The sequence below is a fragment of the Mesoplodon bidens genome, assembly GCF_964165515.1.
Source record: "Mesoplodon bidens genome assembly, chromosome: 11".
Taxonomy (NCBI): domain Eukaryota; kingdom Metazoa; phylum Chordata; class Mammalia; order Artiodactyla; family Ziphiidae; genus Mesoplodon; species Mesoplodon bidens.
Window position 1 is genome coordinate 78,129,279 of NC_138167.1, and position 19,682 is coordinate 78,148,960.

The 19,682-nt window shown below is 39.9% G+C and overlaps 1 protein-coding gene across 1 annotated transcript in view; it reads right to left on the minus strand.

The window, feature by feature from the left end:
* Positions 1-19,682, minus strand: part of ANO4 (anoctamin 4) — a 422,274-nt gene that overhangs the window by 68,134 nt on the left and 334,458 nt on the right. Inside the window, exons 15-17 of the mRNA XM_081248924.1 lie at positions 8,582-8,664; positions 1,714-1,854; positions 821-985 (exon numbers count right to left, since the gene is read on the minus strand). Coding sequence (XP_081105050.1) covers positions 821-985; positions 1,714-1,854; positions 8,582-8,664 — 389 coding nt within the window. The remainder of the gene's footprint in view (positions 1-820; positions 986-1,713; positions 1,855-8,581; positions 8,665-19,682) is intronic.

Here is a 19,682-nt window from a genome sequence, read left to right on the forward strand (position 1 = left end):
GCTGACTTACATGGATGAAGCTTGCTTGCTCTAGCTGCTATGATGAGCCTGGATTGAGGGAAGCAGACGTGGAAGCTGGGAGACCAGCTCGGAAAGCACTGCAATAATCCAGGTGGGATATGCTGGGGACCTGGACCAAGGTGGGGACTGGGGATGTGTGAAAAGTGATCAAATTCTGGTTACATTTCGATGCTGAGAGAAGCAGAGAAGTTTCAGCCTGGGTGACTACAATGGGGCTGCAGGAGGAGCTCATTCTGGAGGGAAGATGGGGAGTTGGGGGTTGTGTGTTAGGTGAGGATGTTTGGGGTTCAAAGGAGACAGCTGGGCTGAAATATACATTTGAAAAAAACCTGAAATCAACACAAGCTACAAGTACCACCCTGAAATATTCCTTGCTGGGTTATCGCAAGAAATGCTTTGGATACTAATTTCCCATCATTCAGAAGCAAAAGGAAACAGGAACCAACACTACTGAGCTATGTCACAGAGTCTGAGCTGGGCCTTTAAAATATATTTTTTCTCTAAATTTCCCCAAGACGTATACAGTGTTATCTTACTGGATAAATAAGGGAACTGAGGTTCAGAGAGGGCAGGTGCCTTGCCCAGTCTTACAATGTAGAAAATCCTGGAGGCCAGATTTGACTCAAGCCTTCGGTATCCCCAGATGAGTACACCTTATGCCAGGCACTTTGCAGCCAGGCCATAAGTGCCACATAATTGACCAGCCTCTCTAAGGCCAGGTCCCTTTAGAAACAGAAGAAAACTCACCTGTAGCACACACATTTTATCCATTTGACTAGCTACCTTGCAGCTCACTTACCACGTTCAGCAGCATGATGATGCAGAAATTGATGCACACGGCAGTCCCTGTGGTTGCAACCTGAGAATTATTCCTGATTAACGCCCACTTAAAGGCAGCGAAAGTGCTGACGGTCACCACCCTGTAAATGACGATCCCAAACACGGCGGCAATCACCACGCAGATCTGGCAGGAAGACAGAGGACACCCAGTGAGCACTGTGATGGAAAGTTGGAGGAAGGGGCTCCTGCCATCTGGAAAATCCTCGGATGAGGAAACGAGATAAAGCGGCAGTGGTCCTGACCCAAGACACCACAACAAAATGCACACTTTTCATGTGGTTGATGCTTTCTCTTGTCTGTTTGTATGTTCTTTATTACCCAAATAGAAAAGCCACAGAACTTCAGAGCTGATAAACCGTTAAGCTATGGGGTAACACTGGGGTAACAGAGTTCCTTGCATATTGTAAAGATGAACATTGTTTCAATTACCATATTCGGTTTTATACATCTATTTGCATAGTATATACTAGGTTATGACAACGTTTGTATTTCTTACTGTATGGGCATTGTAAAAAAAAGTTTGGAAAGCTGCTGTAGGTATTAATACTATCTCATAGTTTTAGTTCCTTTCATTATGACATAGACAAATGCAAAGAACAGCAGATTAGAGGATCTGAGCTCTTGTCTATTTCTTGGCTAATCTGGGCAAGCCCTTTACCCTCCTGGAGTCTCAGTTGCTCCACCTGTAAAATGCAGACAGCAATGCTATCCCTGACCACCACGTAGAATGGTGTGAGGACTAAATAACAGAACGTGCAAAAATATATCCAAACACTTGATATGATTATTGTTGTTACCATGCTACAGGTTTGTACTTTATGAAAGAAAGAGTTTTGTAAAAAAGTTTCAGACCATGAAGAATATTCCAGATGCAGAAACAATAAGTCGGCTGCATTTATCTGCAAATGCTTGATATGGTTCTGGTTTTCCCGAAATGGGATTCATCCGCTCTTTCTTGGAATACTTGGCTTCAAACTGGGGCCGTATTTCTTCCTAAAGAACAAGCAGACACATTTTTATGTACTGAAGAACTATTCAGACAATAAGAAAAAAATCATTTTATGCCACAGGAAAACCGAGTCAACAAATGCCACAGTCAATGACATGGGCTTGGAAACTGGCCACTTAAAGAGAATCTGCAGAATGATGATCTCGACTTTTTATCATCAAGGCTATGTAATTTAGACTAATAGTTAAGTGTCTCTATTATCTTTTTAAACTATACTTGAAGAAACTGAGAATGAGAAAAGGGACCAATTTGTCCTGTCCCTAGTGGTTTGAAACAACTAATAAGCTTTTACTTTTATTACCGGGGAGTGATGTGGACACCAGGACAAAGAAAGCTTCTGAACAGCAAAATGTTCAGAATTCGCTTTGTGAGTTATAATATAATTCTTAGTTTTCTACTATTTTTAAATTTTTTGTTGTAGGCAGTTAAAAACATGGTGCATCTATTTTTTAATAAGCTCCTATAGATGTCATTCACCCTTAACCATAGGTTTGAAACGTAGTCTTTTTGTTGTTGAGGATTTTGGCTTCCATATTCATCAGTGATATTGGTCTGTAATTTTCTTTATTTGTAGTACCTTTGGTTTTGGTATCAGGGTGATGGTGGCCTCATAGAATGAGTTTAGGAGTGTTCCTTCCTCTGCAATTTTTTGGAAGAGTTGAAGAAGGATGGCTGTTAGCTCTTCTCTAAATGTTTGATAGAATTCACCTGTGAAGCCATCTGGTCCTGGACTTTTGTTTGTTGGAAGATTTTTAATCAGTTTCAATTTTATTAGTTGTGATTGGTCTGTTCATATTTTCTATTTCTTCCTGGTTCAGTCTTGGAAGCTTATACCTTTCTAAGAATTTGTCTATTTCTTCCAGGTTGTCCATTTTATTGACATAGAGTTGCTTGTAGTAGTCTCTTAGGATGCTTTGTATTTCTGCGGTGTCTGTTGTGACTTCTCCTTTTTCATTTCTAATTTTATTGATTTGAGTCCTCTTCCTCTTTTTCTTGATGAGTCTAGCTAATGGTTTATCAATTTTGTTTATCCTCTCAAAGAACCAGCTTTTAGTTTTATTGATCTTTGCTATTGTTTTCTTCGTTTCTATTTCATTTATTTCTGCTCTGATCTTTATGATTTCTTTTCTTCTACTAACTTTGGGTTTTGTTTGTTCTTCTTTCTCTAGTTCCTTTAGGTGTAAGGTTAGATTGTTTGAGATTTTTCTTGTTTCTTGAGGTAGGCTTGTATTGCTATAAACTTCCCTCTTAGAACTGCTTTTGCTGCATCCCATATGTTTTGGATCATCGTGTTTTCATTGTAATTTGTCTCTAGGTATTTTTTTATTTCATCTTTGATTCTTCAGTGATCTCTTGGTTATTTAGTAACATATTATTTATCCTCCATGTGTTTGTGTTTTTTACATTTTTTTTCCCCTGTAGCTGATTTCTAATCTCATAGCATTGTGGTCAAAAAAGATGCTTGATATGATTTCAGTTTTCTTAAATTTACTGAGGCTTCATTTGTGACCCAAGATGTGATCTATACTGGAGAATGTTCCGTGTGCCCTTGAGAAGAAAATGTAATCTGCTGTTTTGGGATGGAATGTCCTATAAATATCAATTAAATCTATCTGGTCTATTGTGTCATTTAAAGCTTGCGTTTCCTTATTTTCTGTTTGGATGATCTGTCCACTGGTTTAAGTGAGGTGTTAAAGTCCCCCTATTATTGTGTTACTGTCAATTTCCTCTTTTAGAGCTGTTAGCAGTTGCCTTATGTATTGAGGTGCTCCTATGTTGGGTGCATATATATTTATAATTGTTATATCTTCTTCTTGGATTGATCCCTTGATCATCATGTAGTGTCCTTCTTTGTATTTTGTAATAGCCTTTCTTTTAAAGTCATTTTGTCTGATATGAGAATTACTACTCCAGCTTTCTTTTGATTTCCGTTTGCATGGAATATCTTTTTCCATCCCCTCACTTTCAGTCTGTATGTGTCCCTAGGTCTGAAGAGTGGGTCTCTTGTAGACAGCATATATATGGGTCCTGTTTTTGTATCCATTCAGCGAGCCTGTGTCTTTTAGTGGGAGCATTTAATCCATTCACGTTTAAGGTAATTATCAATGTCTGTCCCTATTACCATTTTTTTAGTTGTTATGGGTTTGTTTGTTTTTTTTTTTCCTAATGGTCATAGCTACCCACAAAGATGGGTGCTGTCATCATCTTTATTTATTTTATTTTATTTTATTATTTTTTGCGGTACGCGGGCCTCTCACCGTTGTGGCCTCTCCCGTTGTGGAGCACAGGCTCCGGACGTGCAGGCTCAGCAGCCATGGCTCACGGGCCCAGCCGCTCCACGGCATGTGGGATCTTCCCAGACCGGGGCACGAACCCGTGTCCCCTGCATCGGCAGGCGGACTCTCAACCACTGCGCCACCAGGGAAGCCCTATGGGTTTGTTTTTGTAGGTCCTTTTCTTCTCTTGTGTTTCCCACTTAGAGAAGTTCCTCTAGCATTTGTTGTAGAGCTAGTTTGGTGGTGCTGAATCTCGTAGCTTTTGCTTGTCTGTAAAGCTTTTGATTTCTCCATCAAATCTGAACGAGAACCTTGCTCGTTAGAGTAATCTTGGTTGTAGGTTCTTCCCTTTCATCACTTTAAATATATCATGCCACTCCCTTCTGGCTTGTAGAGTTTCTGCTGAGAAATCAGCTGTTAACCTTATGGGAGTTCCCTTGTATGTTATTTGTCACTTTTCCCTTGCTGCTTTCAATAATTTTTCTTTGTCTTTAATTTTTGTCAATTTGATTACTATGTGTCTCAGCATGTTTCTCCTTGAGTTTATCCTGCCTGGGACTCTGTGTGCTTCCTGGACTTGGGTGGCTATTTCCTTTCCCATGTTAGGGAAGTTTTCGACTATAATCTCTTCAAACATTTTCTAGGGTCCTTTCTCTCTCTCTTCTCCTTCTGGGACTCCTATAATGCAAATGTTGTTGTGTTTAATGTTGTCACAGAGGTCTCTTAGGCTGTCTTCATTTCTTTTCATTCTTTTTTCTTTATTCTGTTCTGTGGCAGTGAATTCCACCATTCTGTCTTCCAGGTCACTTATCCATTCTTCTGCCTCTGTTATTCTGCTATTGATTCCTTCTTGTGTATTTTTCATTTCAGTTATTGTATTGTTCATCTCTGTTCTTTAATTCTTCTAGGTCTTTTTAAAACATTTCTTGCATCTTCTCAATCTTTGCCTCCATTCTTTTTCTGAGGTCCTGGATCATCTTCACTGTCATTAACTGAATTCTTTTTCTGGAGGGTTGCCTATCTCCACTTCATTTAGTTGTTTTTCTGGGTTTTATCTTGTTCCTTCATCTGATACATAGCCCTCTGCCTTTTCATCTTGTCTGTCTTTCTGTGAATGTGGTTTTTGTTCCACAGGCTGAAGGACTGTAGTTCTTCTTGTTTCTGCTGTCTGCCCTCTGGTGGATGAGGGTATCTAAGAGGCTTGTGCAAGTTTTTTGATGGGAGGGACTTGAAATGTATTCTTTTTTTTTTTTTTTTTTTTTTTTTTTTGCGGTACGCGGGCCTCTCACCGCTGCGGCCTCTCCCGTTGCGGAGCACAGGCTCCGGACGCGCAGGCCCAATGGCCATGGCTCACGGGCCCAGCCGCTCCGCGGCATGTAGGATCTTCCCGGACCAGGGCACGAACCCGTGTCCCCTGCATCGGCAGGCGGACTCTCAACCACTGCGCCACCAGGCTCACGGGCCCAGCCGCTCCGCGGCATGTGGGATCCTCCCGGACCAGGGCACGAACCCGTGTCCCCTGCATCGGCAGGCGGACTCTCAACCACTGCGCCACCAGGGAAGCCCTTGAAATGTATTCTTAATTGGTATTGAAAACAAGGTAAATACCTTTCAAATCCAGCTAAAATCAAGGTTCCTCTAATTCTAAATCAAGCTGAGATTTTATTTCATTGAGTTGAGCCCCATCCAATGTGAAAAGCTTCTGACTAAAAAGCAATTATGGGATTAGGAAAAGATAATCAGCGAAAGGGTATTTTGAAGTCATTCTGGTTAATTAACAACTTGTTCTACATGAGTGTCTTGGAAGAGGAGGGAAAATAAGCAGAAACTCTGGTGCAGTGGAGATTGAGTTAGTCCAGGCAGAAATACTCAAGACTTAGATGAAGGTACTGACAGAAAGCAAAGAAGGAGCTGACAGAAGAGAGATTATGGAGGATGGGCACAGTCTGGTAGTGGCCTCCCTGTGTAGGAGGAAGGGCAGCCCGTCTCCTGCCACAGGATAAGCCCAATGCTGACTTTACACAGTGGCAGGTAATGGGGAAGGTCAGGGGGAGATACAGTTATAAACAGCCTCTGCCTCCTTTATTTTAGGTAGTTACACTTTAGGATATAAACAGATCTAGAATATTCTGCTTCTTTGGGAAACTCAATTCATTAGGCTATAAGTGTCATCAAGGGTCACTGAGTTAATCATCCAGAAAATGAGGCCAGTCATGGAGCCAGACCTGTCATCCTGGGTATTACAGGCTGAATTGTGTCCCCACCCCACCCCCCGATTCATAAGTTGAAGTCCTAACCCTCAGTATCTCAGAATGTGTCTATATTTGGAGACAGGGTCTCTACAGATGTAATTAAGTTAAAATGAGGTCATTAGGGTGGACCTTAATCCAACATGACTAGTTTCCTTATAGGAAGAGGAAATTTAGACAGAGACATGCACAGAGAGAAGACAGTGTGAAGATACAGGGAGTAGATGGCTATCTACAACCCAAGGAGAGAGACTGGGAACCGATCCTTCCCTCACAGCCCTCAGAAGAAACCAGCCCTGCCAATACCTTGATCTCAGACTAGCCTCCAAACTGTGAGACAGTCAACTGCTTTTGCTTAAGCCACCCAGTCAGTGGCACTTTGTTACGGCAGCCCTAGCAAAGTAACATCCTGGGTTACCCGTGAAGAAGGCATGCAGCATGTCTGGGCTCTTCTGTACAGCAAGCTGAGAACCACAGGCTAGAAGTAAGAGGCATTTCTACAATGAATTCCAAACAGAAATAGAATTGCACATGGCCCCTGATGTGATTCTGGTCCACAGGTGTGCTGAGTGAAAGCAGGGTTCTGCACTCCACGCTTTTTAACAGGGCTGGGAGTTCAGAAGCTCTAGACTTCTGAAGGGATATGTTTACCCTAAGGGTACTCACATTGCGGGCCCACCACAAGGGCCAACAGTGACTTTAGACTGGTTTAGTCAAAGTTATTTAATGCCCCACTTTATAGCTGAAAGGGGAAAATTTAGAAACATTTTTCTTTAGAAATGAAAAAAGTCCGAAGAGGAAGTAATTTGTCTTAGATGACACAGCTGCTTAGTGGTGACTCGGCTTCCCAGGAAAGAGCATTTTCCATCCCACTTGAAAGCCACTCCCATAAACACATGTAACAAAAACCAGAACAGCTCCACCCAGGAGGAAGTCTTGAATGTAGCCTGGCTGTGGCTGGTAGCCCCCAGAAGTCACCTGGGCAGTCTCTTCCAACTCAGAAAACCATTTTCTAGAGAATGCATGCTTATAAAAGCATGAGAGAGGCCTCATCACAAGAACAGGGATTGCTGAGAATCCCAGTATCATTTCTAGATTTAAAAACTACCCAAATGTGTTCATGGGTGTGAGGAGAAAAGGCAGCCATCCACGAGGCATGATTTGAAGGAAAAAAACACTCCCCTGAAAATTATCTCCCCCCACCAAGCCTATCCCAGGGCTAAAATTCTCAGTTATCTGAGAATTTTAAATTTAAAATTCTAAATTTTAAATCTTCTCAGTTACAGAAGATTCCTTTTAATTTATAAAAATATATATCTGTGTCTCTTGGAAGGAGAACACCCATTGATACCCATTATCATATCATGTATGACTAGTGTATTTGATTTACTGGCCCAGCAAGGCTCTGAGGAAATGGTACTCAGGAGAGGTAGGAGATAATGGATGAGAGGAAGGGAAGGGGAGCTCAGGCCGGGCACATGGTGACCAAACCCACCCATGGGTCCTCGAGACTTCTGACAGGAATGGGGCAAGGAGAGAGAGGATAAAAACCAGACACAGGTTAGGAAAGGGCATGGTGTATTGGCCTAGAAGGCGATAAAGGGAGAGTGACATGCTGAGAAAGTGAAGTCTGTGGGGCTGAATTTACCTCTCCTGGATGGTTTTATCTAGAGCTGGTCCTGCTTTTAGCCACATCCACCAAAGAGGCTGTTTGAGGAGTGGTTTCCCCTCAGTATTTATCACTTACGGGAACACTACTCAGCCTGTGCACATCTGGTCACTGTCCAGGGTCCTGTAGAGTTCACAGAACCATTTCCTTGGAGTACTTAGGAGGTCTGCTTCCATGTGCCTACAATTGTGAAACTAATATTCTCCTTCTGATAAAGTAAAGAGAATGGATAATATTTAAGGAAACTAAACAAATCTTACTACCAATTCTTCTGATGCCTCTACGTACAAGTGAAATGCTTTACTTAATCATGGAATTTTACTCCACTAAGAAATCAAAATGTTGTGGGTTTTTTTTAATTCCTCTTGAAATTTCCTGTAAAGACAGGTATAAAAAATGCTTTATGAATCAACCTGACTTCCATCACAGGCCAGAGAGCGATGACTCAAGAGGGACTGTGTATTTCTTGATTATTGGCTTTTAAAAAAAAAAAAAAATTGAGGTAAATGATACAAACCTCCTCTTCTTCCCAGTCTATCAAATCCCAGTCATAAGCAATTACTGCTCTCCGTCTTTTCCAAAACTCCAGGAAAACTGTCGCTGGAACAAGCAGAGAAAGGCAGACATTTTCAAATAAAACAATGCCTTTAACTGTGCCAATGGATAATGAAGCCATTGTAAAGAATGACACTTTGTGTAAGCATTCTTGAATATCAGAATTTCTAGATAAATTTTAACAAGGATCATTTTCTGAGAATTACTAAGTCTGTGTCAAATACAATGAAAACTCAGAGATTTAAATTAAGCTGATTTGCAAGTCACAGCAGAGCAGACTTACTAGAATGACGAAGCTCCTGAGATGTAAGAATACAGAAAACTAGGTTACCAACATCATTTGAAAAGTGAGGGGCAGAAAAGGAAAAGCAAAGCTTAGCAGTTCACATGTATTTGATTGCCAGTGATTTCTTGTCCCCCAAATTCTTCTCAGGATAAATATCTGTGTAGACTGTATCTTCCTATTTTACTGAAGGAAGCTATTTTGTTGGAGGAAGCTGTCCTGTTGCTTCTCTTTTCTCCAAACCATCTCTTTATTGTCACATTGAAGGCAAAAGTGTGTAAATTCTGTTAAGAACCTTTCCCAACCTGTTGGCCTCAGGTAAAGCTGGAAGTGATCTTCATTTAGCCAAAGTAACTTTCTACTCAATTCAATTTAAAAATATCAACACAAATGAATTGTTGAGCATTATAAAATGATAGAGAGATCAAAAAATAATCAAGACACATTCCTGCTGCCTTGGAAGTCACAAGCCCAATGAGGGAACACATACACTCAGTTACTCACTCAGAGGATGACTGCAACTAAGGATATCACAGAGATACCCTAGGAGAGGTAATTGTTGACCATCTCTCTTGGGCCTTGCTGTGTAGTCAGACTTCAAAAGGGAAAAATATGTAATATATTTGGAATCAGTTTCATGGGGTAAGGTAAACATCCAAATGTCCATTCCAATGAGAGATAACTACTTCCTCCTTTTCTACTCCCCCTTGCTCTCACACTACCTGCTTATTAGTGGTATTTGGACACAGAAGACATATTTAAAAATAAGTAACTGGAAAGACAGTATAGGGTAATAGTTAAGAGCTCTCTGGCTTGTGACCTAGACATTCCTAGATTTGAAATCCAGTTCAGATACAAGCTGTGCTACCACTGGCAAACGAATTAACTTTTCTAATTCTCAATTTCCTGCTAAGCAAATGAGGGATGGCAATATAATCCCTATCCACAATGGCAAAATTCAAAATGCTCTAAAAATTGTAAGTTTCTTCCCCTAAGTTTGGCACAAATTCATCTTGTGGCAAGCTGTGACTTGGACTGAGGTGAGGCTACTCAAAGTCTTCATGTATCCCTCTTAGTGAGAGTATACATACGTTGAAAGCAGCCATATTAATGTATTTGAATATGGAGTCCTTCCCAGACCTCATGAGGTATTACAGAATATATGATATATGTACCACAGTGCCTCTCTAAAATCTGAAAAATTCAGAGTATAGTTGTTAAGAAAGTCACGCCTAAACTAATCAAGTGCTTAATTCTAGAAGTGGGAAATGGAAATAAACATATGTCTTTGGAGGTTAATAAAAGTGTCAAACTACTTACAACAGCCAAGACATGGAAGCAATCTAAATGTCCATTGACAGAGGAGTAGATAAAGAAGATGTGTGGTACATATATACAATGGAATATTAGCCATAAAAAAGAATGAAATAATGCCATCTGTAGCAACATGAATGGACCTAGAGATTGTCATACTGAGTGAAGTAAGTCAGACAGAGAAAAGATAAATCTCATATGATATCACTTATATGTGGAATCTAAAAAAAATGTACAAATGAACTAATTTACAAAATTGAAACAGAGTCACAGCTGTAGAAAACAAACTTATGGTTACCAGGGGGAAAGGGGGGAGGGATAAATTGGGAGATTGGGATTGACATATACACACTACTATATATAAAACAGATAACTAATAAGGACCTACTGTATAGCACAGGGAACTTTACTCAATACTATGTAATGACCTATATGGGAAAAGAATCTAAAAAAGAATAGATATATGTGTATGTATAACTGATTCACTTTGCTGTACACCTGAAACTAACATAACATTATAAATCAACTATACTCTAATTAAAAATGAAAAAAGAAAAGTGCCAAAAGCTGAGCAGCTATTTTCCACTGGAATCCTTGCCAGGAGTCTTATTGTGTCAGGGGTTCCTAAGACCACCTCCAGTCTTGATGATTCACTAGGAGGACTCATAGAACTCAGCATATAGTGGTACATATGGCTAAGATTTACTACAGTGAAAGGATATAAAGCAAAATCAGCAGAGGGAAAAGGCACATGGGCTGAAGTCTGGTGGAAACCAGGTGCAAGCTTCCAAGAGTCCTCTCCCAGTGGAGTCACACAGCATGTACTTAATTCCCCAGTAATGAGTTGTGACAACACATGAAATGTTGTCTAACAGGGAAGTTCATTAGAAACTCAGTGCCCAGGGTTTTTATCAGGGGCTGGTCATACAGGCATCCTTTGCCTAGCACGTTCCAAAATTCCCAAGCCTCACAAAAAATCAGGTAGGTATTCAGCACAAACCATAATGTTTGAGCAAACCATTTAAAATGCAAAACAAGTTACTCTTAGCAGTTAGGGTGGTAGAAACTCTCCTGAAATTTAAGTTCCCAGACGCCAGCCACAGGCCAGCCCTGTAAAGTAGGACTCTCTAAGGCAGGCCTGCTGTGTTAACTTCTTTCTGCACATTTGCCCTCTGCCTCACCAAATTATCTTGTCCTTGCATGGGGTCCCTGAAACATCTCCTTGATTAGGTCCTCTGACCCTTCAAACAAATGCAACTTTATTGATTTTCTCTCTTTGGTCTCCAGAGTCCCTCCTAACCTTGAAGAGACAAGGCAGCCAAGCCTTGAATGTGTGGCTTTTCTCCGTAAGAAGAAAAGCTTTGGACCCCTTGGCCTCAGAAAGGCTTGCTCGGGGGTCATTCTGGGATGGCCTAAGGCCACAGGATACACATCTAGTCTGTCTTAAAGGCTGTTGCTGCTCCCAACAAGCCCCACCGACCCATCTGTGGTTCTCGTCTGTAGGAACTGATTTCCAAGATAAGCCAGTGGTTGTAAGAATTATTCCACCAGCTTCCTTCTCCCTAGCATGTGTTGAACCCTGCATCAAGGAGAAAGAAACTTGAAGCAGTAATTCCCTTCTTTGGCCAATAATCCTCTCCTCTCTTCCATTCTAGAACTTGGGAAGATGAGAAGAAGAAATGAATTGTTTGTGCAGCTGCCATTTTCTTGTGTCTGTGTGTGAAAATCCCCATTCATCTGAGGAGGAATCTGCTTCTATCTCTATGTATGAACTAGGACGTAATCAAACTAATATAGGTGATCTCTTCTCAAGGCAAAGCTCCAATCCCCCACCCCTGTAACTCCATGATTTAAGTCCTTTGTCTAAATACACCGCTCTGGGAGCCCATGTGCTTTGGGTGTGGTAAGTTATATGCTGCCTTATGTCATGAGCTCACACTTTCCTCTTTGTCTCCTTTGAAGCTGGCTTATGCTATATGTATATCTATCCATCTATATATATATCTTTATATTATATCTTTCTTTTATACTGCCCAGTACTATGATTAAGTTTGATTAAAAGTATATTTCTTTTGGAACTTCTCTGGTGGTCCAGTGGTTAAGACTTCGCCTTTCCAATGCAGGGGGTGTGGGTTCAATCCCTGGTCGGGGAGCTGAGATCCCACATGCCTCGGGGCCAAAAAACCAAAACATAAAACAGAAGCAACGTTTTGACAAATTCAATAAAGACTTTAAAATTGGTCCACATCAAAAAAATCTTTAAAAAAAATTTTAAAAAGTATATTTCTTTTATATATTGATTCTCAAAAGACTGAACATTCTGAAGTGTTTTGTCAACATTTTCTAATATATGCAATTATTTGGCCCCCAAATTTCCTTTTTCTCAGCTACTTACTGCTAGCATTTTGAACTTCTTAGATTCCAATCTATCTTTCCATGCTGCTAATGATTTTTCTAAACCCCAATCTAACCAAGTCTCCGAGTGGGGGCTGGTCAATAAAGTCATATCACCCATAAAATAAAGCCCTGTTACCAGCCCAGGATCCTAAGGACCCTGCTTGTGCCCAGCTCCCCACCCTGTACTTCTACCTGATCTACCCACAAACAAGTTCACCTGAGATGTTAATGCCAATCCCAAACAACAATCCTCTCACAACAGGAGTTGACACATTAGGAAATTCTGAGACTTCTGTCAGTGCAGACAGGGTCGGGATTAGTGTTCAGGTAGGTTAGTGCTCAAATAGCAGGACACTCTTGGCTCCAAATCACACACAATTGAGAAGTTTGTCACATGCAGCCCATAAGGGACACAAAAGGAAGACATGACATAGAGTGTTCTGCAGGCCACACTCTATTATCATTTTCTTAAGTAGAATAATTATGGTTAATTTCAAATCAATTTGTGGCTGACTCCTATGCATGTACTGAAACCATTTATCATCTTTCTAAGCATAGTGCGATTATATCTCCCAGGTTTACTGCAGTTATATGTGGCCATGAGCCAAATTTTGGCTAATGAAAAGTAAGTAGAAGTGACGTGCATCACTTTTGGGCTGAGGAATTAAAAAGTAGGTGTATCCTCCCTATGCTTCTTTGCTCCTTTTGCTAGATGAATGGAGAGAACTCTGAGGATCTAGAAGAGGATGGAGCCATGAGATGGAAGGAATTTGAGTACTTGGATGACCACGTAGAAGGCTATCTGACAACCAGGAACACCTGATTGGGTTTTAAGTTTGTGGGTTCTACTGAGCATCAAGGTTTTGTAGTTTGTATGTTACAGCAGCTAACTTCACTCATCCTAACTGATACAGGGTTTTTTCTGGAAAGCATAGCCATGATTAACATTCTGCAAATAGTTAGAAAAAAACCCATTGAATAACTATCTTTCATCATCTTCCTAAGGCATTTATAGAGACCTATGCAGGGAAATCTCCTCTTTCAGCTGCATATCTCAGGTTCCACGGCAGCGTCGAAATACTGTACCATTTATTTAGTTACTGTATAGTAAGTATTTATTATATCTTAGGTACTAATCTTTATTCTCTAAAAAGCTTGTAAAGTTTGGTATTATTTTCATTATTCTATGGATGAAAAATCTGAGGTACAGAGAACTCACAAGGCTAGTAAAAAACAGAACTGAGATTTGAACCTGATTTGCCTCTTTTTTGGCTTCAAACAGCAGCAATTTATTTTTTCACAGTTCTGGAGCTTCCAAGTCCAAAATCAAGGTGTTAGAAGAGTTGGTTCCTACTGGAAGCTTTGAGGGAGAGTCTGTTCCATGCTTCTCCCCTAGCTTCTTGTGGTTTCCCACAATCCTTGGCATCCCTGGATTTGTAGAGGTACTGCTCCTCTCCCTCTGTCTTCACATGGCATTCTCCCCTGTGAGTATCTGTGTCTCTGTTTTCTCTTCTTATAAGGACACCAGTCATACTGGTGATCCATTATGGCCTCCTCTTAACTTGGTTACATCTTCAAAGACCCTATTTCCAAATAAGGTCACTTTCACAGGTATCAGGAGTCAGAACCTCAACATATCCTTTTTGGGGGGACAAAGTGCAACCCACCACAGGGATGTTTGGGCTGTCACAAGGACTCGGGGCACAACTGGCATTTAGAGTAGGAGCAGAGGTGCTGACTACATGACTCCTAGCTACGAGGCCACACGCTAATCTGGGAGCTTTAACTTCTATTGAAATGGGAAAAGCCAAAAAGAGAGACAAAGGAAGACAAAGAGAGCCTACTCTCCCAACCACAGGAGCTGAAACTAGTTATAAATCAGAAGTGCTGTGCCCCAGGGTTATAGGTTCACTGTGGGAGCCTGACATTAGCTCTGGATCCTTCTCTCTGATCTATACTCTTCTTCTGGGAGGCCTGGAAAAGTCCACACTTATTCCCAAAGCTACTAGGGATACAATGCTGCCAATTTTTGCCCTCTGGTAACATAACAGGTATTGAGAGGCCTAATTTGATTCTTCACTTTAAAATGTCTGCACTGGTAGTCCAGAGGAAAATTATGTTTAATCGCAGAAAATAATTTTAAAGGCATTTTTCTTATTTTTGAAAAAACAAGGAGCTTAAAGATCCTACAGTCTAACTTCTTTCCTTGAGAAAAGATTATGTTCCATTTGTTTGGAGAAAAACAAGAATTGAGCTCTGGCCAGGAATAAAATGAGCAGTACCTATGAGTGAGTACCTATGATTTTAATTTCAGAATGATGACCTGCTGTCTGATGACTCAAAGCATTTTCAGAAACCTGGTCAAGATGATTCTCTTACTTCCTAGGAAAGCAGAATGACTTACTTCATACACACCTTCAGTCTTTTTTTTCCCCAATGCTAATTTTAATTTTTAAAAGTAAAATTAATAATATTAACAGATTTCATCTTTTCAGTCCTTTATAACTTTCTGAGAATGTTCATTTGGAGGAAGAACAGAGGAATTTATTTTAAAGTCTATTTTGTCTGATATGAATATTGCTACTCCAGTTTCTTTTGATTTCCATTTGCATGGAATACCTTTCTCCATCCTCTCACTTTCAGTCTGTATGTGTTCCTAGATCTGAAGTGAGTCCCTCATAGACAGCATATCTATGGGTCTTGTTTTTTGTATCCATTCAGCCAGTCTATATCTTTTGGTTGGAGCATTTAATCCATTTACATTTAAGGTAATTATTGATATGTATGTTGCTATTGCTATTTTCTTAATTTTTTTTATAGGTCTTTTTTCTTCCCTTCCTCTTTTGTTCTCTGCTCTTGTGTTTCTTGCCTAGGGAAGTTCCTTTAGTGTTTGTTGTAAACTGGTTTGGTAGTGCTGAATCTCTTAGCTTTTGCCTGTCTGGAAAGCGTTTGGCTTTTCCACTGAATCTGAATGAGAGCCATGCTGGGTAGAGCAGAGGAATTTAAATGACGTGCTTTTCAAGAACCTAGAGATAAAGGAATGAGTCGCATCCTGAGAGCTTAACGTGTAAAATCTTCACACAATGAGTGAGCTTAGTCAGAAGTCACAAACTCAAATGCTAAATGGGCCAAATCGTACAAAACCTGGAAGAAGCCATACAATAGGGAGTGGTGGGGTTTGGGACAAATTGGGAAGCGTATGCACCATGTAAAGTGGTAGGTTTTTCTCAGTTCTCATTGATTCTGCTGTGGCCAGTTCTTCAAATGTTTCAAAAGGAACTATGAAAATGTATTTTCACATGGACTATCTCAATTTAAAAATGTTCAGAGTTTATTCGTATATTTTAAAAATTGGTGAAAACCAAACAGAATATTTTTATGGGTTGCTCATTTGCAATATTTGAGGTAGGCCATTGGAAGTAATAACGCAAATGAATATAAATGAATGACTAGAGAGTTTGTGAAACACTCTAACATGCCAAGATGAGGGTAATCTCAGGATCCAGGAAGGACAGGAATGTGACTCCATTTTAAGAAGCTGAAACTATTACTGGCATTGGGACCTCTTCTGGAGAAAGTCAGTGTGTCCAGATAGGGGAAAAACAAGGGTAGCTGAGGAAAAACAAGGGTCTAAGAACACAAATTTGGTAGTTTCATCTAATGTAGATATTAGAAAGGTATCCTGACATGGGATAAGAATGATTAATCAAGAAGAAAAAAAATAGTTCTTGCTCCCCTCTTTTATTCATTTAACAATTATTAATTGCATTCTTTTGATGTTCTAGGGATTTTGCTAGCTGTACTGATTCCCATGCTCAAACAACATATGGTGATTACTTTGGTTTCCCAAGTTTCCTGACAGAGGAATAATGTGATGGTCATTATAATATAATATTCACTACCATATACCTGTATTTTCACATACTAGCTTATGAACTGGTGTTTGCAGAGTTTAGAAGAGTCTGTATCCTCAGGTCAGATTAGCTCTGGGTATTCCAACAGTGTTTCTGAACTGGTAATGCCTAGGAGACACCATGGATCATGGCAGTTTCTCCAGGGAACCACAATTCTCTGAGGCCTTATCTGAGTGTATGCTTCCCTTCTATAAAAAGCCATTAAACTGCAGCAGGCTGAGGACTTTCGCTTCCACTCATGAGGATTAACTATTACAATATAAGAAATAGCTGTTATCAGCACTGGACAAGAGACAGTGCAAACCTGTGACACCGAGAGAAAAGAAATAAATGATGTGGGCCCTAGGAGCATACCAACTCATTGCTTCTAGGCAGTTCCCAGGCTACAGTTCAGGCAGGGAGAACAAAAACAGAGCCTAGTGGTCTTACTGAGCTGGGGAGACAGAGATTGAGTAGGGAGGGTGAGTTGGCAATTATCTATGGGGCAGAATACCAGAGAGGAAGGAGCTATACTAAAAGAAAGCTGCAATATCAGCAACAAGGTCCCCTCTACTCTTGACATGCATGGGGTGAAACTACATGAGGCTGCTTGGTAGCTAAACAATCCTCAGAGTTCACAGAGGGCCAGAAGTAGTTCACAATCCCACTAATCAGAATGCAGAGTATTATAATACATAAGTATTATAAGAGGCCTAATACAGGTGATGCCTTAGTTGTGGACTATTGTAAGTCTCTGGACTTACAATAAACAAGCTAAACACAAGTTTCAATAGGATCAAACAGGGCTGCAAGTTAGTTAACTGCATGCCTGAACAAAGTCCAGCAATAAAGAAACACAACAAAAACCCAAAACTCAACACTTTCCAGCACTGAATAAAAAATTACCAGGAATGCAAATTAGCAGGAAAATAAAACCTATAACTAAGAGAAAATTCAATCAATCTCAGACTGACAGCCTAGAAATGATAGAGCAAGGATGACAAAACAACTACAGTTGGCCCTTGAACAGTGTGCGGGTTAGGGGTGCCGGCCCCCATGCAGTTGAAAAATTCACATATAACTTTATAGTAGGCCTTCCGTATCAGCAGTTCCACATCTGTGGATTCAACCAATTGCTGATCATGTAGTACTGCAGTACATATTTATTGAAAAAAAAATCTGCATATAAGTGGACCTGTGCAGTTCAAACCTGTGCTGTTCAAGAATCAACCGTGTTATAAATATGCTTCGTATGTCAAGAAGGTAGATAAAAACCTGAACACGGGCTTCCCTTCGGGTGGCGCAGTGGTTCAGAATCTGCCTGCCAATGCAGGGGACACGGGTTCGAGCCCTGGTCTGGGAAGACCCCACATGCCGCAGAGCAAGCAGGCCCGTGAGCCACAATTACTGAGCCTGCGTGTCTGGAGCCTGTGCTCCGCAACAAGAGAGGCCGCAATAGTGAGAGGCCCCGCGCACCGCGATGAAGAGTGGCCCTCACTTGCCGCAACTGGAGAAAGCCCTCGCACAAAAACAAAGACCCAACACAGCTATAAATAAATAAATAAATAAATAAATAAATAAATATTAAAAAAAAAAAACCTGAACACAATGGGGAAAGTGATAAAATATACAAAAAGACCCAATTGATTAAAATCTGAGATGAAAAATGCAAGATAGGAAAAGAAAAATACACTGGATAGGATTAACAGAAGATTAGCTTTTTGAGAAGAAAAGATAGTGAACCTGAAGACAAATCAATAGAAACAATATCAAAAGGAGCATGGAGAACACAAAGACTAAAAAGACTGAAAAAGGGTGACCAAAGTATAAGTAACCTGTAGGACAATATTCAGCAGTCTAGCATACATGTAATTGGAGTACTAGACAATATGATTCTGGAAAATTTTCTAAGAACATGCAAGACCTGTACATTGGAAATTATATAACATTGCTTAAAGAAATTATAGAACAATTAAATAAATGAAAAGCTAAATGACATTCATGGGTAGAAATATTTGATAGTAAGTCTTCAGTATTCCCAAACTGATTTATTGATTCAACTCAATCACAATAAAATAGCAGCATTTTTGGGGGGTAAAAATTGACAAGTTAATTTTAAAATTTATATGGAAATGCAAAGGACCTAAGGTAGACCAAACAATTTTTTAAAAGAGGAAGATTTCAAAGCTTACTATTATGCTATAATAATCAAGACAATGCTATTACATAAAAGTACACATATAGATCAAACAAAAAAATTTCACATATAGACCTATACATGGCCAACTGATTTTCAACCAAAATATGCCAAGAAAATTCAAGGAAGAAAAGGATAATCTTTCAGCAAGTAGTACTGGAACAATTGGATATCCATATATGCAAAAAAATGGATCTGACCCTTACCTTACACTATATACAAAAATCAACTTGAAATAACTCATGGACCTAAATATATGATCTAAAACTACAAGCTCTCTAGAAGAAAATCTTAGGGACATTGAGTTTGGCAAAGATTTCTTAAAAAAACAAAAATCACAGAATAAGAGAAGAAATTAAATTGGAATATATCAAAAGTAAAAACTCTTGCCTTTTATTTTTAGTTTATTTATTTTTTATTTTAAACTTATTTATTTATTTATTTATTGGCCATGTCACAAGGCACGTGGGATTTTAGTTCCCCAACTAGGGATCAAACCTGTGCCCACTGCAGTTGGAAGCATGGAGTCCTAACCACTGGACTGCCAGTGAATTCCAAGCACTTGCTTTTTATTTTTATTCTTATTTTTTATTTTTTTTTAACATCTTTATTGGAGTATAATTGCTTTACAATGGTGTGTTAGTTTCTGCTTTATAACAAAGTGAATCAGTCATACATATACATATGTTCCCATATCTCTTCCCTCTCGCGTCTCCCTCCCTCCCACCCTCCCTATCCCACCCCTCTAGGTGGTCACAAAGCACCGAGCTGATCTCCCTGCAAGCACTTGCTTTTTAAAAGATACCATTAAGAACATAAAAATGAAAGCCACAAACTGGGAAAAATATTTGCAAACATATGTATGCTAAAGGACTTGTACTCAGATTATGTACATAACTCTTTTAACTTAAAAATAAGAAGACAAACAACCCAATAACAAGTGGGCATTTGAACAAACACTTCACTAAAGATGTGAAGA